At 47.8% G+C, this 26,629-nt stretch overlaps 1 protein-coding gene across 8 annotated transcripts in view; it reads right to left on the reverse strand.

Annotated features, from left to right (window-relative positions):
• Positions 1-26,629, reverse strand: part of IFT43 (intraflagellar transport 43) — a 46,250-nt gene that overhangs the window by 17,993 nt on the left and 1,628 nt on the right. Inside the window, exons 1-5 of one of the 8 annotated variants that reach the window (XM_080395836.1) lie at positions 25,848-25,927; positions 21,895-22,000; positions 20,871-20,901; positions 19,983-20,012; positions 11,338-11,405 (exon numbers count right to left, since the gene is read on the reverse strand). In XM_080395836.1, coding sequence (XP_080251962.1) covers positions 11,338-11,405; positions 19,983-20,012; positions 20,871-20,901; positions 21,895-21,998 — 233 coding nt within the window. In that variant the 5' untranslated portion in view covers positions 21,999-22,000; positions 25,848-25,927. The other 7 variants (XM_080395835.1, XM_080395839.1, XM_080395838.1 and 4 more) reach the window with 7 other exon arrangements.

The raw sequence follows: 26,629 nt of genomic DNA on the forward strand, positions 1-26,629 counted from the left end.
CTTCAGAGAGCCTACCACCAGATCTTACCGGAGTTCAGAATCTGCGAAGACAGCGATAGAAAGATGATGCAAGATTTATCCTGTTTCATCCCTCCCTTCTGCCTTCACAGAACTGTTTCCCACACCTTGTCTTCAGAGCCTTTGCACAGCCTTGCACAGTGAGATGTTTTCCTGGAGGTGCAACCTGACCTCTTCTTAGCTTGATTCCGTTACTCTAGATAATTGCTCAGCCCCAAATAACACACTGTTCCTCAGTACTCACACTCCTTACATCTTTGCTCATCTCCTGTCCCCAGGCAGGAGTGAAACACTCTGCATGTTTATACTTCCCAGGAGAGGGTCACTCCTGCTATCCCTGTAAGCAATTTCTGTTTCTTTTTCCTGAGCTCCCTGTCATGACAGATATCCAGACGGCCCGCAGGGAACGCAGTCATATGTTAGTCCTAGAGGCAGAGACTGCTTCACTCATCTTCTGAGACTCAACCTTTCTCAACTTTTCCATGCTATGTTAGGAAAGGACTTCTTCAGGGCAATAAGCAAATACTTCATTATGAAATAGCAGCACTATATTGGAAAAAAAACGGTAACGTAGGGAACAAATTCATAAACCGGTAGGGGAGAATAGTACCGACTCCTTTAATCCCAGACCGCAGGTGTGTTAGAACACTCTGCGGTCAACCAAGAGAGCTCCCTCCTCTCTCCAGGGCAAGCTAAAGCCCTGCAGTCAGCCCCCCGCCCCGAGAACACCCTAGTCCCTATGCCACAGGGTCTGAAGGTGGCAGTGGGTGACACGAGTCTCCCATGCCCACAGTACCGTGGGTGACACAGGGCATTTAAATACCAGCAGCACTACAGCATGAGCTAGAAATGACTGTTGTTTGGTTTAGGTGAGACACCTGCTTCCAGCCGCCTTTTATAGATGTGTTTGTTAATGTATGACTTGGAATAGCATTATTTGATGAAACTGGCATTTCAAACCAGCTGATAAGCTCATGGGTGGAGAACTATCCTGGAAATGTAGTCTGAAACTTCTGGAGCACAGGAAGGAATTGCGTATTTTATGCTCTCTGTGGCCTTAATGATTGAGTTATTAGGTAAAGGAGATATCAACCAACCTACTATTTCCCTTCTGGTTTTTATAAGGCTTCCTTTCATTGTGTTTGATGCCAAATTAGTTTTTCATTCCTTGTTTCAGACTGGCAGGAAAAAAAAATCACAAAATATTTTTGGTTTGTTCCTGACTAATCCTTTGCTTTTTTGGCTCAATTGCATTACCTAAATCTACTAACAATGGGACCCTGAGAGAAAAGACAAACTTTGCCTTGTGTCCTTGAAGGTTAAAAACCTTCAAGGCAGTTATGGAAGTCATAAATAGATCCTCAAAAGGTGCCCTACCTCCGAGCCCCTACATTCCACAAGCTTAGCTGAGGGCTAAGCTATATGCGGAGATACTGCTCCTGCAGAACCTGTCACCTGCTTGCCTCTTTGCCCTCCAGGTGCTACGGAGGCCCCGCAGGCATTCTTCATGAAGTTATCACACTGCTTTAAGCATGATGGAGAACGGGCTCAGTTTACCAATGCCAATTGCAACATTCTGAGACCAACCTTTCATCCTTCAGGACTATCAGGCCTGAGTACACTGCATCCTCCTCTTTCACCACACGGGAACAGCTTTCTAGTGATGAGTAAAAGCAGGCATGGAAGAAACCAGACTGTAAACTCAAGCCAGCACAGACAGATTTCCTACCCTTTTCTTACGGTCTCAGCAACAAGAAGTGCACTGCCCTGGTTTGGTTGCTCACTGTAGCAGGAGGCACAGCCCAAGGAGGGCAGCAACAAGCACCTACAATGAACGATTCTCTATGAACTATAGATACATTCGCTCAAGTTAGGGTAAACAAAACAACAGAATCGTGGGAGCAGTGCTCAGAAATGCCTACAGCGCACCAGTCACCGCCAGTGTCTGTAAGACAGTGATACCTCTGTTTCTTTGTTTCTTTCGTTTCTTCTGATAAACCCATTGCACCTGGAGGACCAAAGAATGTGGACCGACTCTGTCACCTGGACAGCCCTGTTTAATCTCCTTTCTACCGCAGGGCTGTCTGTGCTCCCAAATATAACCAAAACCCCAGAATATTCCCTCTGGTTTTCATCAGCTGCTGACCCCTTCTCTATTTCAAGGTGTTGAATAGCCGAGAAAATGGGCAGAAGACCCTGACAAACCCCATGTAACGTAACTCCTGGTACAGAACACCTATTTCTCTCCTAGCTGTGTCCTGGAACAGAGGATATAGACCTGATCTTGCACTTGAGCATTGCCTTTGCGCAGTTCTGGCCAGCAGGAATCCTCCCTCCACATGAATGAGACGGGGTTTAACCTCAAAACCGAGGCTTTCCCCCCCCACCCCCACTAAGGTACAGCTGAGCTGCCTCAGAGCTGCCTGCAGCTTCTGTGCTGAAGGCTGAAAGGCAGTTCTAATGTAGACATCATCTCTGTTAAACTGTTTCTTTCTCATTTAATGGACTACCACGGAGATCTAAATGGAGATAAAGTAGCAGGGCTCAGAGAACAGCCAGGATGCTATCTTTATGCAGCATGACAATGTGCAGTGGTTAATTAGACACCGTTAACCTATTTTAGCAGGGGACATAACTGGGATGAATGGGGGGAAACGTCCTTGAAATCTTTCAATGCCCAGAGCCGAGGAGAGCCCTGGGCACACTCGCACGCTTGCACCGAGCCACAGCCGGGTGGCCAGCGCGCAAGGTCCGAGGCTCTCTCCGGTGTGCCCGGGGAGGCGTGAGGCCGGGCGGCAGGAGCAATGCCGGTGGCTCGGTCGAGAGAACCGGGAGGCGCCGGGCCAGCCGTGCCTGCGCTGACACCGGCGGGCGGCAGCCGCGGAAGGGGGATGGCCGGGAGCCCGGCCCGGCCGCCGCTGCGGGACGCTTTGCCCCGCCGCCGAGGGGCCTCCGTGCGCCGGGCCCGCGCTGCTCCGCGCTCACCGGGGCCGCCGGCGCCGCAGCATTGCCGGGCCGCGGCCGCCCTCTGCCGGCCCCGGCGGCGTGTGCCCGGCCCCCGCCGCCCGCCGAGACCGCGGCCCCGGGCCGGGCCGCCGCCGGGCGGGGAGGGAGGCGGGCGGTCACCCCTGCAGCCTGCCGGGGGGCTGCCCCTGGGGGGGCTGCCCGGGGGGGGCTGCCCCGGGGGGGGGACTGGGCTGCCGCGGGCGGGGGGCTGCCTCCCCGGGGAGACGGGCTGCCCCGGGGGGTCGGGGATGCTGCCCCGGGGACGCGCACCGCCGCTAGGTGAGACCGAAGGGTCTTTTCGGTGTTTTGCCGGGCCCTGGCAGCGGGGAGAGGATTTCGCCTCGGCCGCCTGTTACCGTGTTGCCCGGCATGTCTCGACCCACTGCTCTTCATGAATCACGTGGAACCAAAAAGCCACCTCCAGCTGCCCTCTTGCTAAAAGGGTGAGATGGAAGGTCCAGACCTTCAGAGAGAGGTTTTGTTTTGTTTTGAGAGAGCTGGGCGATGCAGGGGGGAGCCGAGGTGGGCTGTGTGTGCAGGAACCCCCGCACCGGCCGGCATCCATCCCCTGCGCCCCCAGCCCAACCCGCGCCCACCTCCATGCCAAGGCTCAGCCCGCAGTGAGACATGAAGCCTTCTGCCTCTAGGGCACAGACTGTAATTCAGGTCTAGGCCTGAGGGAGGAAGATTAAAAGGACATTGTACTCACTTGCTCAAGTATTTTTTGAGTGCCCATCACCACAGCGAGTGGGTGGTGAGCAACGAGTTGCAGCTTGTTCGATAGCCTAAGGCACAACCAAGTTACACATCCAGTATGACGCACAAGCGCTCAGTGATCAGTTCTCCTGGCTCTCCAGGCGTGGGTCTTGGTCACTGCTTGTTTGCTCAGGCACGGGGAGAGAAAAACATGTATGTAAACCAGAACTGCAGCCTATGCTGAAAAGCACTACCACAGGGTGTCTTCTCAGCTATTGCACCACCTTCCTTTGGGCTCTGACCACTTTAAGTTTCCTCCCTCTCTCCCTGGACTGTGGCAGCCTGGAAAAACCAGATTTGCCTTGATTAAATCGGGGAGTTCAATCTTCACATCTCCTAAGATCAAGGCGAGTTTTGCCATTGATTTCAGCAGAGTGAGGACTACCATGAGCCTTTACTTCTGTCATTGGATGCCACCTCACAGCCTTCCACATCCAAGCCCTGTGGCACATGGCTATCTGTAGCTCCACAACAGGGTTTTGGGCAGACGCATATTTTTTTAAACTGTCATGGTCCTACTCTCCACTTTCTGACACCTCACAGGCTCCCTGGACCACACATTGAGCACACTGCCCTAGAGCATGAACACTGGAGGGAGAAGGATGCTGGGATGAGTGGGCACGCTCTGGGAGCGGGATCTGAGGTGCTGCGGCTAGCCAGCTCCAGCCGAAATGGGCTTGTGAGGCACTAACCATTCTCTAGCCTGAAGTGGTGGTGTTTCTCCTCATGTCCTAATACGTGGGCTTTCTTAACAGAGACAACAAAGGAGGAAAGCTCTGGAAAGCAGGACTTCAGGAACTGGCACGAAAGAACAAGCTGACAGAGAGTTCACAGGGGTCACTGAACCTCAGCCTACTCACTGCATCATCCCCGTAATAGATGTTCCCAGGGCTCCCCCACTCACTCGCTGGTGGAGAGCTGACCAGCAGAGCTGTTCAGAGCTCCTGCTGAGCAACAGAAAAAACAACAACACTCAATACAAATTCCTGCTGTGTGGGAAAACAGCGCTGCAGTTTCTAGAGGTATCCACCACACATCTTCGGTCCCTGAGAACGGGGGCTTCTGTCCAAGAGATCACATCTTTGGTCTCCAGTAAGCACCGGGGCCAATTCTCACACCAAATGGTTCTTGAGGTTACAGGAGCATTTCAGTTTCCATTTAAAGGGAAGGGCACACTTCTGATCCTCATGGTTACATGGAAGAACTGACTGCTAAAGGAGAACCAGAATGCAAAGAAAAAGTATCTAAGGATGTTTCTTTTTTTTTTTTTTTCCCTTCAAAGCCCACAACAGAGAAGAAACGGGCCAAAGACTTTTTACTTGTGATGGGCCTCACTGAAACCATTTCAATGAAAAACACTAGAAAGAACGAGGTGTTTATTGCTAAATGGCACCTTGTGCTGTCATCTGAGAGCAACAGCTTCTGAAAGAAGATATTTTAAGAACTTGGATTAAGAACTTGAGAACAGTAGAGGGGTTATATGGGGAGGGGGATGGGGGGAGGGGGAAATAGGGCCAAGCAAGTAGATCAGGTCATCTTAGGTCTCTTTCCACAGGTAAACTGCATTAAGCTAGACTTCACAGCCAAATTAGAGGTGACCTACAAAGGCTGGACAAATTTTTAGCCTTGGCTTTGACAGACTCAAAAGGGTTGCAAGTTGCATGTCTTTTTCATGAGGGTTTTGCTTTTTTAAACTAGAAGTATTTGGGACAGGAAGGATAATATCCCCTGAATTTGCTGGTAAATTCCTTGGAGATAATAGAACTAAGAAAGGAAGATGCTTTGTCCTCAATCAAAAAGATCAAAGAGACTTCACCCTGAGCACACTGCCACCTCAGCAGCTTACATGGACTGTTACCAGAAACGTCACACTCCTGCTCAGTTTTTGTCATGCAGGCTTCATTTTCTAGGGGAGCAAGAGGCTACAACCCTACTATTGCAGGAAGGAAGGAAGGAAGAAATCCTTCTTCCATTGCCCAGTGTCTTTCAGGAAAAAGAAGTCAAAGAAAATTTAACTAAAAGAGACAATATAAACAGAAGTCTACCTTAAAAAAAAAGAAAGAAAGAAGGAAAAAGAAAAAACAAGAAAAAAGGCTCCTTTGGGCACTGCAAAGACACAGGAATGGGCACAAGTCTAGCATTTTCCCTTTGCAGGAAACCCTTGCAAGTCACACTAAGCAGGATTAAAAGGAAAAAAAAATTCCATCACAGCCATGGTACTGAGGGATTCTCAGGTGACTCTTCTGTCTTTTAGGGACTTTCCTTTTTCTGCCAGTTATCTTTACTCAGTCTAAACAGAAACACCAAGGAGAGCTCACCCCAGCAATGACATGGAGGGACAAGAGGACAAGAGCCTGTTAGCATTCCTGGAACATCCAGCCTATTAAAAAAAAAAAAAAAAAAAAAAAGGTGGGGGGGTGGAGAGGAAAAAAAAAAACCCACCCTGGGCCTGCACATTGCAGCTTACCGCCATCTTGATGTCCTTGATGCGTGCCGATGGCATGGAGGCGGCTGGCACCAGATCAGCCCAAGAGAAGGAATGAGAGGCCAATGGAGATTTATGTGAGGAGAGTGAGATGGACAAGGTAAAATTGTCAGGAGGAGTTGTTAGAAAGTAAAATATATTGTGACAATTCCACTCCTGCCGTTCATCAATAAACTGACAGATCATTTAGTGTCAATTAGGAGTGATAGATGGACAAGTCCCCATGATCCTGGGCCAAAATTAATGGCTGGGAGGGAGAGGGTGATTGAAAATGACGGCTGACATTGAGAGGAAAGTCCTGAAGGTCCCCAAGGGGCCATTACTTGCCTCATTCCCTTGCAGATCAATGCAGGGACAAACCCAAAAACAGACACTTCAAGACAAAACTTAATCAGACTTCCTTTCCTTTCTTCTCCTTCTAAGTTGTGCCCCCTCACTTGGCAGCCTTGATCCTTTGTGGCTATGCTCTTCACATCATTGAGGACACCCACAGATGGCTGCAAGATGCAGGGTGAGCCTGCCATCTTCCCCGCAGCCAGGCTGCTGACACGGCAGTGTCACAGGGAAGCCCAGCCTGAGATTTACCTCGGCACTGCTGGACGGGGAGCGGAGGGCAGAAGCAACGACACAAGCGTCCCCTACCATGTCAGACAGAGAAACTCACGAGCACTTTACTACTCCCATTTGCAAGACAGGGATGGCTACAGGTTCTATAAAACAGGCACTCTCAGGGGTCATTTCGTGTAGATACACCACAGGATAGTTTAAGCCCGTATTTTTGAAACAGGAGGTTTTTAACTTTGCTTACCTCTAGAGACTTTGAATCATAAACCCCCTTAATCTCTTAAATAACTTTCCGCCAGCTCCAGGGTGCAATCTCATCATTGCCCACCCCCCAGAGCCCTACATGGTATCTACACAGAGGCTGGGTTACCCTGCTCTAAAGGTCACGCTGACTGCATCCCCCCTCCCTTCCTACGGGCCCTTAATACTTGCCTCCTGTTAAACCTATTCCTGGACACTGCACCACCACTTCTGTTCCAAAATACTTCAGCATTGTCATTTTCCTAAACAAAGCCTGATTATTCCAACTCCGCATAACCTATCAGCCAGAAAGAAGACATTTTAGTTGCAGCTGGAGCATCTGTTGCTAAACTGCCACGATCCCTGTAGAAGAAAGGAGGTACATGTGCAGGCACTGGAAGGAACTTCCTTCTGAAAGCAGCACTCGTGTTTGCTTGCAGGGCCACCTGAAACGAGCTGTGCTTTTTTTCCACAACAACCCTAGCTGCTGTCTGCAGAACTGTATGAATTTTGAGGGGTTGACTGCAAAACCAGAGGGATCAAGAACCCAAGTAAACTGGAAGTGTCCCGAGAAGCTGTCCTGGTTTCAGCTGGGATAGTTAATTTTTGACAGAAGCAAAGAAATAAAGATACTAATAGAGAGAAAAATGGAAGAAATTCTATCAGGGAAGTCAGATAGATGAGATCAGCAGAAGCTGGGATTAAATGGACCCTGGAAGCACCTCTCCTGTGTCAAATCCTCACCAGCATGCAAAACTGAGTTCCCTTTTCCTTTTCCCATTGGCAGGCACTTTGTGTTTCTTCCTTCTGATGCATGAGATAACCTGACAATAAACCTCTGCTTTGCTTGTCACAAGTGTCAACACCGATGTCATTACGGACATCAGCACAGCGTTCAGAATGGCACTTGGGCTCCATCCAGTGGTTAGAGAGCTGCTTCTGTAGCAAATCCAGCTGTAATTACTATTATTTACGTAATCTCAGCAGGGTACTAGGCCCCAAGTGGCTGCCTTTGGTTCTTGGCTGGTCCCCTTTCCTCTAATACTGGGGCCAGAATATTGCTGGGGCAGCAATGGGACTGCCTCTTCTCATGGAGACTGATTCTTCTCTCTGAGTACAAATTTCAATAAATACAGCAGATTCAGATGCAGAGGTCCCCATCAGCAAAGAAAAAAGATTCTTCTGTCACTACTCTGCACCATTTATTTGCTGATTGCAGAGAACCAGTCTGAGTGTTTGCTCAGACACTTAACTACAGCCTTCATCATTATCCAGATTTACAAAATGGGACTCCTAGCAATGACAGCTGTTCTACAGAGGTACTGGGAGTCCAAAGGAATCTTTCCATGCTTGACACTTGAAAACTCAGCAGTAAACAACCGCACTTTGGTAGTTCTCAGGAATTTAAATATCTGACACTTGTAAATGCTATGGGAACTCATAATAAAATACTTTATCTTACTTGCACACCATCTGTGCAAAGATTTCAAAACTAATTATGGGCTGGAAAACTTTAAGGTCCCTCCTCCTCTTCCTATCTTACAACAGTCTGAGACAGCAGCAGTCTGATGTAAAGAATCGGCAAGATGGTGAGAATATTTGCAAGTTTACCTAGGGATGACAGGAGCTGGGCAGGTAAGGGACTAAGACAGAGCAGCAAAGTTAGAAAAACAGGTCGTCAATTAAATTCTACTCTAGCATGTGCCAAAATGGAAACAAAAAGAACAATTTCAAGTGATCATTCCACATTGAGAAGACTCTGAACTAGAAACACAGCAGAAAAGACTTTAATTATCCCTGCAGAAAAAGCAACAACTGTGCAGTTGCAACTGGCTGAATCTGTCAGAAACAGAACTAAAAACCTGGACTTCAAATGGGGAGAGACTAACACATAAACAGCTACAAGAACATTGCACAAGTGGCTGCAGTATCCCATCTGATCCACAATATATTTACTCAACACAGAAAACGTAAATGTAGCCACTCTGCTCATCCTTCCTAAGTAAAAAAAAAAAAAAAAAAAAAAAAACACAAAAACAAAATATCCCAGATTTTAACACTGTTAGTTCTGAAAACAAAATTACTTAAAGCATTACAGTTCCCAAGTGTAGGCTCAGTTACAACGGCATAAAAGTGTTTATACCTACATCAGATATATCAATAGAAGCATGTCATTCTAACTACAGCAACACTACTGAAACTGGAGCAAGTTAACTTGATGGGCTTCCAAAGTGAGTCAAATTGTTTGAAAAGCTGTGGGGAGATAGAGCCTGAGAAAACAGAAACAACAGAGCTACAGCAACAGTGGCATGACATCAGCCGATGACTCAGACTTTTCACATGAAAGCTTTACTCTGGGATGTGTCACAAAGACAGCCTTACAGGCCAACATCTCAGACTTTTTTAAGGGAGAGAAAGAGAGAGATCAGCTTGGGCAGAATACACAGCTGAAGGAAAGAAAAGACAGGAGAACTAGTTGTACAAAATCCTTGTACCTCACATGACTAAATAAAGGCAGAACAAACCTCCCCTTCACAAAATTAATTCAATAAAGGCTCTTAACACAAATGAAAAGAATACCGTCAGGTATTACGTGATATTGTATGCATGACTGAGCAAGGGACACATCTTGACCTCGTGTTCCATCTGCAGGGTCTCACAGGTGGCATGGTCTGCAGCCCTCCATCTCCTGTTCTGCTTCTTCAGCTGAATTGTGTCCAACCTCATACAAGCAGCTACTCCAGACACCTGCTCTATCTGTAAACCACGCAACTGGGATGCTGGAGAAGCACCACTGACAGCTACTGCTCCAGATCTATCTCATGAGGCTAATGGCAAACAGTGGAAAACACCCTAAATTAGCACTGGCACAGTGCTGTTACATTAGGAACCTGTGCACTGTCCTTCAGGGCACGTTAGGCACAGCCCTGAATAACTGTATCACCTCCAATCCAGTCCTTCACCTAGCCAACAATTACACAATTTATTTTTCCTAAACAATGCAATTCACCCGTGTTCTATGCTGTCGCACTTCCATAAAGCTTCTGCTGGGTCCTACGAAGATCCAGGATCACTGGTGGCATTTCTTTTATAACCCCGAGGTAGGTACATCTTTGCAATGGCAACTTCTAGCTGCACCCAGCCTATGAAAACTAATACTATTATCAGAGTTAAACTGGAGAGGAACAGAAGGAATTCAGGCTGAGATCTTTATTCCTTTGCTTTAGTCCAGTCTCCAGATTTTCAGCCGATTTATTCTTCAGAGACAAACAGAATGATGATTTTCCCAGAAAAGTACTGTTTTCCCGAAAGGCTACCCCAGAATACAGACCGCCTTGCTCACTTCCCAAGAAATACTGACCATGTAACAGGTTTCTGGATGTCCCCTCCAGAATTCTCGGGGTTCCAGGAAAGAAAATATGTAACTTTTCCATAAATCAGAATGCCTCCAGAGTATATGTCCAAACATATATACTCTTACTACAGGCCTTAATGTACACAAGCAATCTCACACCACTCCATGACTGAGCCCTTCAGCTCTCTGAATAGGAAATACAACACCAGCACAACTTTACAGCTTGAAAAATAACAAAAGAGCTTGAAACCAAGTCATCTCCTCCCAGTCTGAACTGTCCTTTAGTTTTCATAACCATTCTGTTACCATGCCCAGATTTTTCCTTTCCCTTAGGTGTCCTTCATAAACATCAGGCTTCTCAACCTACACTCTACACTTTATATACTTTTTTCCTCCCATCTCTTCTCGCTGACCACCTTCATTCATCTCCATTATACCATAACCCCATACACACATACACATTGACAAATTTCACCTTTACTGTCAAGGCCGATCAGTAAATCCTGAACCGATCACTGCATTCTTGTCAGTGGGGCACTGTCATGTGTCACTCTCCTGGAAAGGACGCAACCAGTCAAATCCTCCCCTCCCAGTTCCTGCATTTAACATGCTTATTATGTTCTTGACTCTTTCCAGTTACTGTACCAGGTGAGGAATACACTGCCTCTGGCAGACAGCACATGTACACAGTTCTGAGCCCCACCAGGCCAATTTATAAAGAGCATTAGCCAGTGGAACCAAGCAAGAGCAATATTTCAAGTGCTTTGAAGGAGCTGCAATGACATTGGAGACACAGGCCATCTATAAGATCCAGAAAAACCGTTCCAATGCCTGTGACAGCAAAGTCCAACTAGTGACGTTCACTTAATCCATGCCTAAGCCCCTCTTAGTAAGGAAAAAGGTGAGGACTCACTTGGTAGATGCCAGTACAGGATCATCTGCCCAGCCTCCTTGCCGGCGTGGGGGTTTAGGTGGTGGACCCTTTAATAAAGAGAAGAGACACATTACAGCCAGCTCCAGTCAACACAAAGTCAATTGAGACACCAGAGATGGGTTACAGGGACCTGTGATCATGAGAAAAGATGACTGGGTAAAAGATGTCCCAAAACAGGGAAAAAAGGTAACTGCAAAGAAGTCCAAGCTGGAATGATGGGGGGGGGGGGGGGGGGGGGGGACACAGGTGGGTCCCACAGCTTTTATTAAGAACGGGAATGAGCTGGGTGACTCATGAGGATTTTTGATTTGACAGAGAGGACCTTGCATGTGTGGTGGGGTCAACTCTGAGCCAAAGCCAAATTACCTCTTGCCACAGATGAGGAAGGGGTTGAACTAACCCCTGATGGTAGGGGTCTCCCGTGTTTATTTCTTGAAGCAGAAGCATTGTTTGTGAGTGTGGGAATTGAAGAGACCCTGCCAGGGGCAGCCACTGCCTGCTGCAGGGAGGGGGCACGACCCTGCATAGCTCCCCGATAGGAGCAAAAATAGTCATCCTCCAAAAATAAACAAGGAGCAGGAATGAGGCAGGAGCTGCAGTCCCAAAATACCAGCTTTCTTCGGCAAAGGGAGCACAGGAGGCCAGAGGGACAGGCAGGGAGCACGGAACGCAGGAAACAGCCTCCTTATACGGGCTCATCCGCAGGGGACAGAGCTCAGTCGACTGGAATGACCATGTCACAGAATGTGAAGCCTTCAGGGGCCCAAGTGAATGGAGTTTTCTGATCTTTAAATGATTCCCCCAGATTCTTAAGATGCCAAACCAGAGAAGAGGCTACAGTGCCAAAAAAGGAGCATTTTGAATTCAGTTGATCTGGACACACCCAGAGCCCAGGAAAAAGGGGAAAAACACACCACATATGGGTGTGCGTGCCCACGTAAACATCCCCATTCCCATTACACACACCCCTACCCCAAAAACACACTCCCTCCCACACCGATCCTTCCCGTGCAAACAACCCCCCTCCCTCCTGCCCTGACACCGTCCCTCTGGCAGCCAGCAGGCCACGTTCCCAACACACAGCCTCACAACTCCTTGCAAAGGTGCACGGAGCTACACAAATGTCACCAAAGAACCTGGGTCGTAAGGCTGAAGGCAAGTCCAGGGCATTCCAATGGCACCTGCAACGTAATTCCCTCATCAAAACTAGCCTTCAGATCAAAGGTATCTCAAGCAGGACACTCCAGATCAGAAGGTGACAAGAATGACTGCCCCAGTCTTTGCACAGGGCACGATTCCATGGCATCCAAGGGTTTGATTCCAGTGTCTTGCCAATATTGTAACGTCTTCCCGTTGATCATACACACCAGGCAACCCTGAATGTCTGTCAGACCCTGACAAACACCTCACATATACCTACAGGTCTTTTATTCCTCTTGCAATAAATCAGGTAATTCTTTTTGAAGTGCCTACAGGAGCACTAGTAACAGGAAAGGCAATGTTAACTGTCAGCTGAGGATAAATAGCTTTTCTTTGCTAGTTGCCTGGAAAGTGCAGCAATAAGGTCACATGCCACATGCATTTTTGTCAAGTAAATAAACTTACCTTCATATACTTTCACATTTCCAAAACCTCAGCATAATTTAACAATTGAGAATGCGATGTTGTGCATTGCCATAAGATGGTGACAGGTAGGGACATTGCAGCTGCAAGCAAGAACTTGAGGCAGAAAGTAGGAAGAACGTCAACCCCAGATGAAGCAGATCCGAAACAGAGGATATTGTTCCTCTGTAATGGAGCAAGTGTGCTCCTGAACACACCTTTTTGGTGAGAAAGACTGGGGGCTTGAAATGATCAGAACCTGTTGGTACCTATGTGTTGTATCTTGGATAAGATTTTTATGTACGTTCCTGAATGCAAGGCTGAGCTATACACCCAAACAGCCTGGTGTTCAAAACACTTGAGATGCCACCAGCTCCTGACAAGTGTTGTCTCTTGGCTCTTGCTGCTCAGTCTCTTTCACAACTAACGCAACTAACCTCTTGCTTGCTGTGGTTTGCTTTTCCACTTAAGTTTTGTCAGTTGTTTATCTCCAGAAGTCCTCTACCTTAGTTTCTGCAGATCGTCCCTTTTCCAAGGAACACTGCCAATGGTCTGAGCCTTTTATTTTATTTTTTCTAGAGATCTAGTTCACCATTTTTGTGAAGGCACTTTTCCAGTATTTCTTAGGCCACACTCCTCACCAACGCTTTCATACTACCACCATGATCAGTATTTTATCTCTCCCTTTGAAAAATGACTGGCCTGAATTCCATCTCACCTGCATTAAAGTAGGAACTCTACCTTCTTCTTTATATGTAGTCAGGGCCTTTCTTATCAGACAGATGTAGAATTCCAATTTGGCTTCCCCATTAAGGCAGAAATTTCCAGGCTACTTGTCAGATCATGTCTGCAGTTCTGGAGGTAGCTAGTTGGATGCTGCTTCCCTCATGGAAGCAACTGCCCTGTGTGACTCTGGATCCTGAGGGAGGGTCCAGCAGTTTCTTTTAGGACCTACCATGACACAGGCAGATTATGGGCATACTGGGTCCCTCAGATTCTCAGGTGGGTCTGGAAATACAGATTAATTTACCTTCATCAACATAACAACTCCTTTGAAACTGTGAGCACTCTGTGCAGGGAAGCAGGGACTCAAATGACATTGACAGTGCGCAACAGAGGACGCATAATTTTTCTGTCATATATATATATATATACTACATCTCCTAAAATGTGCAGGACCTATGTTCTGCTCAATATACAAACACTGTGAGATTTTGTACAGTATGTAGGTGCCTTGTTTTTATCCAGTATTGACCATGGAGCGGAAAGAAAGAAGTATGGCCAGTCTCGACTTTCCTCTTCTCCAGCACGTTGCCTGAGGCTCCCCTGACCGAGGAAAAGCAAATCTCCACAAACAGGCCTGATGAATTAGTTTTGACTGCTGCCAATTAAGGAGCTGTAAGTCAAATAACCCCACTGTCTCTGAGCAGCCACGTAACGCTTACAATCTATACTGATCTCAGAGCATATATGATATCAAAAAGGGTTCAATTCCCAGATCAAAGCCTCGGTTTTTTGCAAAGAACAACCCATCTCTGCTAGCCCTCTTTATCATGTCCACGGATGGTTCAAGCAGTGCATCTGATTTTAATGAATACCCTCCCAAGGATTTCTGCATGTCTTAAATGTCTAGCAGAAAACACTGGATTTCCATTTCATCCCCAAACTGTCCTTCTCTAATGGTCACTGACCTTCCTTTACTGGGGAAAGTGCTATCAAGACAGAAAAAGTTCTCAGGGGGCTTCACATATTCTCTGTCATCAGCAGGTAAAGCAGCAGCTTGTACCGTTAAAGAGCTATCAAGAATTTCTTCCCTCAACCAACGGCAGCTACCCAGTCAGCTTACACGTGCGCCTGCCAGGAAAACTGTCATATTGCAGGCATGGATTTGGCACCTTAACCTGTCTCAAGAGTTACTGCTCTCCCCTGCGTGAAAACAGTGAAGGCCAGCACACAACCATCTGATTCTCTGAGCCAGGGGTTACCAGGTAGAGCCCGCTCACAACCCGCAGTTCCAGGGATGCGCCCCTCCAGCCCCCCCAGCCACGAACACCCCTCACACAGTTTGCTACTACCTTGTGCTACATCCTGTCGGACACGCTCCCATCCATCCCCACCACTCCTACAGTTCTTTTGCTGCCTTCAGGCGGGTCCAGGAATACTCAAAGCATGGAATAAATGTGCGGAAAAGGAAAAGCTCCTCATAAAATTGTTTTCGATGGGATCGTCCCTGATCCACGTCAAGGTAGCCAAGCAGGAAGGATACTGGTGGAAAAGCTGGGAAACATGGCTGACTAGAAATGCTATTTTAGTAGATGTCATCAAAAGGCTAGTAGATAAGCTCGGAAAGCTGGAAATAACTGCCCTGCTAGCCAGCCACTCGGGGTGCACAGGAGAGAGGCAGCGCAAGGCCTTGGGGAGCTCCAGCCCATGCAGTGCTGGGGCTCACACTGGGGAAGTTGGCCTAATTAGGGAACAAAAGTTCAGCCGCATTTTTGAGATTCCTCCTGGAGAATCTGGCCAACTTCCAGCCGAGCGGTCCCCAGGAACAAGCTGGGAGTCCAAGCACTTCTACAAGCAACCAGAAGACCACTGGGGAAAAAAGCAGCAGTCCCTGTAAAATGGAAGCAGGTAAAAAAGTCAGTGCTTCCTTGGATGCTGGTTCCCTTCGGTGGAGGGTGTTTAGTAGCTCAATGCAGGAATCCAAACAGATGACAGAAACTCTGGGACATCACAAATTCAGCTCAGCCCAGGACAAACACGCAGCTGAGAGGGCATTCACAACATGCAACAGTTACAGGAAATTCTGCTTCAGAGAACCCTCCCAGGATCTCAGAGATGCCAGTTGCTTCAAAAGCTATCTGCTGCCAATCCACCCCACTCCCAACTCCATGCCTAAGAAGGCAAAACCCTGGCAACGTGCTGCATACAAAATGCAGCTAGCCCCTGGTGAGGGCCCTTCTGCAAGCTGAAGATCACGGGAGAACAGGACGCTAGAGGAAAACAATGCATTCAGACCGTAAGGTCTTTGGGAATAGGAAATTCTTGTCCCAGCCACACGCCAACCCTCTCTAGATCTTACTTCAATGCAAGCTGTAGATACACAATGGGTTGTAAGGGATGGCATTACAATTACACACAACCTCTTAGGTCATAAACTCTCTGAACTAGAGTGGCTGGGCAGTGCCTAAACCACTGTGATTACTTTTACAAAATTAAGGTCCTTCAGTAAGCCCTCAGCTAAGTGCAGCCAGCGCTGGGCTCCCCAGTCACACGTTTCTAAGTGTCAGGGAACATGGGGAAGAACCCTTGGGGGCTGGCTGCTGTGCAGATCCAGACCGGACCAGACAATGGAATGAGAGTTTGGAGCTGGGTGCCAACCACTGCGTGAGGGTAAGAACTGGGTCAGGAAAACACCGCTCTGATTAAAGGCCCAGATCATATCAAGCCCCAGGCCATGTCTACACCACAGGTGCAGACACACCTGCAAGCAGGATACGTGTGAGTCAGCTCGGATCTGGAAGCAGCCTAGCTTTGGGTGCTTCTGGTAACCAGCTGGTACTTCCCCGGGCAGAGCGCAGGTTGCTTCTCACCAGGAGATCTCTGCATCATCCTGCACTATATTTTAAGATTCAAACACACTCACTCAAACCACCCCACTGAACCGGGCAACTTAGCAACGTAAGTCCACAACCGGCTTCCTATTTCAGGTACTTATTTTTTTGCTAGTTGTTCTTCCAATAAATATTCATTGAAAACAATTGTACCTGACATCATCTCTTAAATCTCTTAAACAGCAACAGCCCATTTTCCCACCCACGTTGGTTTAAAAGCACTGGAAACTAAAACTACAAAAAGCCTTAGTTGTCCCCTCTCAAAAGGTCAGATCCTCAAATCCTCTTTCCTATTGCTGCCTTAAAGCATGTCATCACTCAAACTTCGACTGATATAGAGCCACACAGGTCAGCACCCACCCAGCTAAGAGTCAGAAATCAGATGCTCTCCCTGCTTTAGTCCATGAAGGACCTTGAGACTACCTACAGCATGTCCACCTAAGCACAACTAGAGAATGAGGTCCCAGCTGGACTCATGAGGACTGGAACAGATGCCTTCCCACTGAAATGTTGCTGCCTTCAGTTACAAAGTCCTTCCCTGCAGCCCAAAAATTCTTTTAGTCCCATTTGCAAAGCAGAGTGCTTCAGGAAAAAGGACTGAACCTTCTCAGACCCAGAACAGCTCATAGCTTTGTCATAATATATAATATTCTCCAGGGAGGTAGAAAACATTATTTGATACATTTTTTTAGGAGGAAGAGGACAATAAAATCAGCACCTTCCAGTTTGGAAAGGAGATGGTGGGTTTAAAAGTTGTATAAAGCACGTGGCTTCAACATCAAAATTAACACCTCCATCTCTGGAGGTCCCCAAAGGCAAGGAAAAGCCCTGCTCCACTGCTGAAGGCTACAAAACACAGCACAGGGATCAGGATCACTGCTAGTGCAGGGACATGCGGTCCCAGAGCCACCCCAGTGGGGCCATAACGCCACCGAAGGACAGGGCTTCAGACACACTGTGTCCCCAGCCATCCTGACATTGTCTACATACTACACAGGCACCTAACACAGGCTGTGGATTTTGCTGCGAGGATAAGGCATCTCAATTGCCCTGTGGATCTGCGTTTAGGGAATCCCCACGGTTCTTCTGCATAAAGTTCTAGCCCTCCTTTCAGACAGGGACTAAAGCAAACTAGAAGAGGAACTTCTCCAAGGCCTCAGAGCAATTGCGTGGCAAATCCAGGAAAAGAACCCAGCAAAATCTTGGCTCACAACCACGTTCATACTCCTCCTGCCTATTCTGCCTCTGCAAATTAACTCAGATATTAGGATACACCCTTTATTATACTATTGATCAGCCTTACAGCCTTTGGCTAAATGTCCCAGGCTGCCTTGGAAGGTGCAGCCAAATGAGTGATTCAACTGGCAAAAATTCAGATCCAAGATGAGCGGTTTGCCAGGGGATGCAAAACAAGTCTCAGAGCAGGAAGATGGCTGGAGGGCAGGACTTCAGCAGGTACCTTCACACTGACGGCCCAGATGGGGCTGTTTGCTAGTATTCAGGCAGCCACAAAGTATCTTCAGCACAGCAAGAGGAAAGGGACCAAATCCAGGAAGAGTTCAGATTGTAACACTCAGCTCAGCCCAAAGGGAGTTCAGAGAAGGGTTACATGAGCCATCAGGGGGACGAAGGGGCCAACTTCGGACAAATGATTCAAGGAGCCAAGTATTTCAGCTTGGCCAGGCAATGACTAAGGGAGGGATATACTGCAACAAGTTTTGGATCACACTTTATAATATAAAGCTCCGCTAATAACTGGTTTGGAAGAGACTTAGGATACAATTAACAGAAGTTTGTAAGCATATAGTACTGTAAGTTACAAGTAGCTTACTGACCAGTCAGATTTCTGAATGCTCAGTTAACCGTTTTGTTACCCTTCACAGGCATTTACAAAAGGAAAAATACTATAAAGTGTGACCGCGATGCTTAAGAGGATAAGCCTGAATAAAGGGTGCAGGAATTAGCCAGACAAGAGGGGTTTCAAAGCAGGGATCGCTTCATACCAAGGAAAATCTCCTTGCCAGGCACCATTGCATAACATCCCTGAAGCAACAACAATTGCTCATGTGGAAGAGTCACATCAGTTTAGTTATTTTAATGAAATTTAGCAGCCAGGAGCAAGAAGCCGCCTGTGGCATGTGACCAGCCACCACTCAGTACAGCAGACCTTGGGAATCAATGATTTAGGGCACTGTATGGAGGTAGAATTAGTTCCAGTGAAATGACTATAAGGATTGGTTCCAGTGGGGGCGGGGGGAAGTTTAGATCAATTATCAGGAAAAATTTCTATTGGGTAACCAGTCCCCAAAACTATACCCATCAGTGGAAGGTCTCTTTGCCTGATAAATGGAAAAGTGCTCTGGGCATAGTCCTGAGTCATCCATCACTGATGAATAAACCCAGTGGATCTTTCCTACAATACAATCTCTAGCAGTACCAAGAGAAAACTGAGATAATCTGAATAGTCTTGACACCTTGTGATGAGCGTCCCCTTCCGAGGCCAGAATTAATGAGATGGGTGATAGGGGTTTCTTTTATGGGCTTTAAATTTCACAGAGGAATCTACTATGCTACCAACGCTGGACTGGCGCTTCAGCAGAAGGAATAAAGAGTATGGGAGAGGATGCTTTAATTGTCTAACATATACAGAGAGCAACTCTAGCCAGGAAAAACTGGCCAACACCAATGCCATGGATAGGAAGAGTACAAAACAATTAGCTCACAGACTTTACCAGAAACAGGTGCCAGTTCTCAGGTTGTTCTGAACAGCACCACCCTGGCTTCTAATGCCAAATGAACGTTGAGATGTACTTTAGCTTTGCTGCAGGATGAGAAAGGATATGTGTATTCCTTTTCTCTGTGTAACAGGAGCCTGGTAAGAAGCACTATGCCATCCTATCAACCACAGACGCTAGCATTCCAGTGCTGGTCCAGTAAAAAGGAAAAACCCATAGAAAATACAAAGGCACACATCCTTGTTACTACTGGCTGGCTTTCTCCTCTGGGGCACCAGCAAGACTTCATTATCTCTGAAGACAAGTTTTCCTGTTGTGGGAACAAGTTAACCATACTGGACAGCAAATCCAGGCTCAGTCAGGTTTTGTACTCTACAAGCTAATTGCCGCCCTGACTTTTAAATGAAAATAAAGTGTCTTTCCTAATGGCCACATATACATCTGTGACCTTAGAACAAGATGCAGCAGCTGGTAAGAGCAGCTGTTACAAAAGACAATAAAAAAACCTGACAGCAATAGGACAGAGGATGCAGGAAAGGCATTGCATCTGAGGCAAACTTTGTCTTATTCTCCAATACAAGAGTCTCCACTTAAGGTAGTCTCCTTGATTAGGTTAGTCCTCCTAGTCCCCTTCAGAGAAGCCAGCATCTACCTAGAAAGCCTCTAGTCTTACACGGTCAACCTTTTCCTCAGGGTCTTCATCCTAGAAGGATCAGGAGGGAAAAACAGAGAAAGAAGTTAAAAGGAAGAATGCACAAAATAGCTTGAAGATTGACATGAATGGCTGTCCTGCAGCACATGCTTTGCAACCTTATTCACTTGAACAAAGTACAAAGTTGATCCCACTGTTGTAAGATGTTATATCCACAGTCCATGCACATACCAACTGTGACGCTATAAAGCAGGTCTGTTTGACTGCAACAGCAGGAAAGTCTGCCAACCATCAGACCTTGAAATGCGTACTAAAGAAAATGAATACCTCCAACTGAGAATGAGAACAGACTTAGTTCCTTCTCCATATAACTCAAGAAAACCCAAATTATTCACGTGTGTACGATGCTAGAAAGATTTGTATGGATAGGCTCTGCAACCATGCCAGAGACCAGAAATTGGGGTTATATACTGTAGCAGGCTGCAGCCCTTTTTTCAGGAGCTGTTTTTCAAGGCAACCTGAGATCTTCCACTAAGAGCAGGAGCTGTAGCTGTTAGCATAAGACAGGCGTAGCTGACAACCATATTAGCTTTAGTAGATGAACTTTAGCTAACCACATAGTATAAGGGAGTAGCTTAGTTATGGGGTAGGTGAGTAACTCAAGGAAAGCAGCCTGTTAATCACTACAAAAGCTGCAAACTGGTTGAGAACCTTTCTGATGAGCAGACTGCCAGTACGAGCAGTGGCAAAAACCAGTTGTTAGGTACCAAATGCAAGGAGGAGGCAGTTAACAACTTGGTAAACTCTATGCTGTCCTAGAAAAGACAGTGTTTAGAATCACTCAGGGAGAAAAATCTAGGGTATCTCGTGACCCTGCACAGGATGGCTAGAAACACTACGTTAACCCACCTGACTTTTCTTCTGGACTGCATCATCTCCCCTGTGGAAGAGGGAAGCCATGTGATTCATAAATTGCATGTATCTCTAATTAAAGGAGTTTGGTATCTGAGTTGACTTCGTGTCTGTGCTGTCATCTGGTCTTACAGGTCTTACCATGACAGCAGCAGAGGGAAGCTACATGCAGCTTAGGGCAGCTGGGGTACAGAAGTGTCCCTATCAGTGATCAGTGTGAAAGAGATCAGATTTAGCCAACTGGTAGAATCTATTTGAAGTGTGTATCTGTCAGCCAGGGACCAACGACTTCACACCCCCAAGAGCAGTAAGGCTTCTGTGGGGCCCAACATGACCTAAGCTTCTCTGAATGTATGGAGCCCAAGTGCTACAGAACTCGCAGTAGCACAGAAGGAAATCCAGCTGGACAACACATGTTAGAAAAGCATTTAAATAACCACTACTTTGAGCAATCTGCCACATGGATTTCACCCTCAGCGATTGATTTACAGTTGTTTATTCACTTGGGTTAAATAACCAAGTCCTATTTAAACTATGCCTGGATGTCAGCCTAAAGAATCACTGCCAGGGCTGTTTGTAAGCTGGGTGGTGGAAGTCCAAATAGGTGCTTTGCAAAATTCACCTGTGTTAATATCCTTCCAATATGCAGTGGAGGTGGCACAAGCTTTTGTCTGTCTACATGAATCTGTCCTCAATAAGGTATTTTTTTTACAGCACAGAAATGCGCACTTTTTAACTGTCACCCACGGACCACAAGTACATAGGCAAGCTTAGAAATATCAGGTAGGACAACAAGAGAACAACATATTTTCAGAAGTGAAAGCACAGAGCCTTTCCCCAGCCTGTGGTGAAATGTGGGGAAGAGAACCAGCAGGGAACTTAGAATCTGATTTTTTGGGGCAAACCCCTACACAAAGTGAAAGTGATCCTGTCCTACCCGCATGGAGATATTCTCAACACAGCCTGGAAAACCCTCACCCTTCAGGCTGACACACTGGCTATTACAGCAATCTCCACTCACAAGGATCTACAAAGTGCTTCCAGAGAGACAGCGGCAACATCACACTGGGATTGCAAGAGGTAGAAACCAGGGAAGTCTTGAACAAGGTCCCAGGGGAATCCCATCACTGTAGGATGAAGAGAAAACAGACTGTGGAAACAGGATAACTTAATACTCATGCATACTGATTTCTTACAGAACAGCAAATAGTTCACCCTTGCTGAGAGAAGACACAGAAAAGGAAAAATTTGCTGATACATTTAAAAAAAATGGCTTTTCCACTCAGCTTTCCGAATCAATCTCCTCAAGAGATCTAAACCTGGCCAAACAGCTTCTTTTGGTGGATATCATCAAGCCAGCATTCAGGCTGTTGGATGCACTGATGTTAGAGCCGTGAAAAAAGTTTGACTTTTGTTCTATAAAAGTGTCCAGAAGGCCTGGTAAGATGGGACAGCAAAGATCTTCAGCAGATCTCATTATGTGATCGGCCCCTCCCATTATACAAATAACACGACCAGCTTAAGTTTGTCCAATTTTGTCAGAAACTTGATAGCATCAAGATGAGTAAAAAGTTAACACATCAAGCCAGGGGATGGGAAAGGCCTCCCAATGGAAAAATGGACACATTACCCCTCTGAAAATGAATGTTTGAAATGCGGAGTCCTGGCATGCAGCAAGCAGATTTATCTCTAGGAATTCCCATTTACAGCATATTCCCCTGGGTGCCCAAGAAGTGCCTGCCGATTTGCCAAGGAGCTCTAAAGGCCAGGAACATGCACAGCCATTGCTGTAGGAGGATGCTGACTGCACCAATTACAGCAAATAATCATGTTCCTTCTTGCCTCATGAAATAACACATAGCTGCAGCGTTGTTTGTTAGTACTTGTACTTCTGAAAAGGCAGGAATGCTCCGCATGTCAGATGGCAGACTGTGACCTTTGTGACCCTTAGCGAGCCCCTTGAGAGGACAAGGGTTCTAAATCTGAAGGTAACGCAGATACTTCCACACAGGAATGGGAATTAGCAAATACAGATTTGGGCAGAGGAACTGGAGATACACCACTGTAGCCAAGGAACTTATTGTGGGAGATACATACACACAACAGGCACAGAAAAGACACTTGAGCTTGGGGGAAGTACGTTGAGGCTACAAGGCACAGGAGATGGCAGCTGTGCCCTAAGGAAGGAGGTTTTATCAACACATTTGTGAGAGAAACACAGTTGAGGAGAGGCACCATTGTTTGGAGTCTCTTTTGGAAGACAGAATCCAGGTCAAGGAGAGATCAGGAGTAATGTGGTAAAATCTATGCTCTGAGTCAGATGACTTGCCTATTGACTTCAAAACAAAGATGGTTTTAATTGCATAAAACGAGCTGATCACCCCTCAGAGAGAATTTCTTTGTAATAATACCAAATGTTGAAACATGGACAGACAGGTACTCTTTGCTTCCTTCAAGCAAGCTGCTCTGACTGGAGAACGCTTCCCGCATGGTTCTCAGTGTCACAAAAAGACCAGAACAACTGCACAAACAGTACGTTCATACCAGAAATTTGAGCTGGATGGAAACTTGGTGGATTGACATGGAATTTAAAAAAGTAACAAAAGTAGAGGCGAATCTTAGAACAGTTTTAAAACTCTGAGGAAGTACTGAGCACAGAATCACCACCCTGAACGTGAAACTGCACATGAAGGTGTGAATACAGCAAAGGTTTAAGACAAAATCCTCTGTCTTCAAAATCAGTAATAAGAATAAAACCTCCTATGCTGAAATTAATCAGGTGGGGCCTCCGCTACTACTGCCAGTTCCATTAAAAAAAGTACTGTTCTTTTAATTTTGCATTTCTTTTGGGAAGGTTCCCTGAAAAGGTTTCCAAGATGACCAGATGGCTGAATGAGACACCCGTTGTAACAGCTGACCCCCCCACCTGGAGGCAAGCCAAGGCCAAGCTCCCAGAAAAGGTGATTGCCAATCTAGGTTGAAGGAAAAACCAACATTAGTTCTATTAAATGCTCACTTTGGTATCAAATACAAACATGTATGAGAAGCCTCCAACACTGGAGCAAAGGAAAAGGCTGAGGATTGTTTATAGTGGATTTTGTCTCTTCTCCAGTAGCTCCAAGGTTTTTAGTTAACAGCAACATTTAGCAACAAAGAACTGTCTGAACGGAGACTATTGACACAAATGATTCTTCCTTGTGGTTAAGATCCAGTAATAACATATTTGAATCTTGTAAGGCGTGGAAGGCCTCACCCTTCTTCTGCTGAAAAGCTCGCTGCTTTCAAACAGAAGATTGTAACTATTTCTTAGTTGTCTCCAGGGGTGCCCACGGACTGGAGCCTTTGTGACCCCTTCCCACCTATTATAATGGCTGTGCTGCAAGACACACCAAGTACAACTGCAGTAAGTTACAGTCAGTCAGCTGTACTCCTGCATCACACCCTGGTCTCCTTCTAACCAGGGAATCCGTCCATGAACTAGGACGGCCAGTTCCAGTAAGAGAACAATCTGACAGTGAGCCACCCTAATCTGGAGGCTAACCAATGATTACACCCATTTGAACCACCAGCTGGTTTCTTTAAGACTTTCTTTACCTATGAGGCCCATGGTTATTTCAATTTCTTACGTTACGCCTTCCGCAAACACCTTCACGGAATCCCTCCTGAACTCTTAGTGCATACCCGGGGAGGGGAGAACGCATAGCTGGGAGATGATTCTCCATTTTGCCTATCAAGAGAAAAGAGAATACTTTCTCCAGAAAAAAAAGCCTGTTCTGGGAGGTGAACAGTAAGCTAAGCTAAGCCTTGTAAACTAAGCCTTCAGAGTGTATTTCCAACAGCATCACAGGGACTCCAAGGAAACATCCTCCCACAAAACCATTACGGCAGACACAGTTACTCGGTGTAATAGGCGGGTTTTGGCACTGCACAGAGGATCAGGGAGTAGCCACTTCCACGACAGAAGGTTCCAGGGCTCTGAGCACCGTAGTCTGAAACACGGTTGGTGTCAGGGTGGCCAGCGGGTTTGCAATTTAAAGATGCCAAGGACATGGTACACTGGAGACCATGACTGGCATTGCAAAAAGCTAAGTATTATCTCATTTAAACAAATACCACTGTCAATAAAGCAGAAGTCTAATGGCCCTTTTTTCCACCTGAAGGTGTCAGGGGGCCAAATCTGTATGTCACAGGTGCTTCTTCCTGCAGCAGATGCCTGTGGAGAAGCCATGCTAACATCAGAGAGCAAACTCACAGGTGGAATTTGAGCATTCTGCAGTGCTAAGCAAGAAAGTGAATCAAAAGGGCTTAGGATTCATCTTTCTGGGCACCAGAGGATGTTACCTCACTTTCCCATGAAAGTGTGTTCCAGACCATCTTCTACTTTTTGAAGATGTGCTGACAGAACATACTCTGAACAAAAGTTTTTCTCCAAAGCCAAGCGGGAACAGAGTTTGCATATATTACCCACAAGACAAAGCCTCAGATGTTGCAAAGCTGGCTCCTAGCATGACCTTTGTAGCCTGCGCGGGGAGGAAAGGAAAAGAGTGTCACCACACGAACCTGATAGTGACCATCTCAGATACTGTACTCCGGCTCTAGCACAAGCAAATTGCAAAAGTATGGCATCTGCTTACCTTGCTACCATAGATGGTGGCGCAACTGGTCACAAAATGATGGGCCTGCTCTCCCATGGAAGATAGGCACGTACAGGAGGGAGAGGCCCCAAGCCCTGTTTGATGCTACCCTCCACGCTTCACACATGAGAAACCCTAGCCCCAGACATGAGCCTGTGCGAAAACTACACATCGCACAGAGGGCAACACCAGGAAGGGGACAGTCACCTGGGTCCCAGCGCTAAGGACAAACTTCAGAGGGCTGCGCAGCCCCGAGGGAAGGGCTCTCAGAAGAAACAGAGAATTCCCCGCTGGAGACCCCAGCAGGGCTACAGACACGTTCCCCTGCCGGGACACCCACCTCTCCCGGAGAAGCAGCCGGGCAATTCTTCCTGCTGAGATTTTCATCTGGAAAGAATTCCTGGTGGGCTCGACGGCCCATCTTTAGCACCTGCAGTGCGGGGGAAACGCAAAGGAGCAGAGGGCACACGGTTACCGACAGAAGCGCCTGGCAGCCGGGGGGACGCGAACGGCAGCTCCGCGGCGCGGCCGAGCCCCCGCCCGGCGCCGCGCTCCCCTCAGCGCCGCCGAGCAGCGCCCGCCGCCGGTGCCCGGCACAGCCCCGCCCGCCGCACGGCGGCCCCGCGGCCGGACCCACGGGGAGCCCCGGCCAGGCCTCCCGGGACGGCCGCCGCCGCTTCCCCGCCCTCCGCCGCCGCGCCGCGGGGGCTGCCGGCCCCGAGGCTCCCCCGGCCGGGCCGCGGTTAAACCCCCGCCCCAGCCCCCGCCCAGGGACACCGGGCCCGGCCCTGAGGCGGCCGCTCGCGCACCCGCCGCCGTTAACGGCCAGCGCGGGCCCGGCCTCGCCGCCGCCCGGGCCCGCTCACCCCAGCGACGCCCCCCCGCCGCGGCGCCTCCGCCCGCTCCGCCTCGGCCTCCATGCGCCGCCGCCGGTGCTTCCGGCGGACAGCCCGCCCCCGCCGCCCCGCCACGGCCTCGCCGCGACGCCCGGCCCGGCCCGCCGGTGCCGTCCCCGCCCCGTGTGTGGGCCCCGCCGCGGCCGCCCCCTTCCCCGGCCGCGCCGCGGGGGGCGGCGGGGCGCGCCCCGGTAACCGTGCCCGCACCGGGCCCTTAGCGACCGTA

The sequence above is a fragment of the Falco punctatus genome (assembly GCF_963210335.1).
Source record: "Falco punctatus genome assembly, chromosome: 7".
NCBI lineage: Eukaryota > Metazoa > Chordata > Aves > Falconiformes > Falconidae > Falco > Falco punctatus.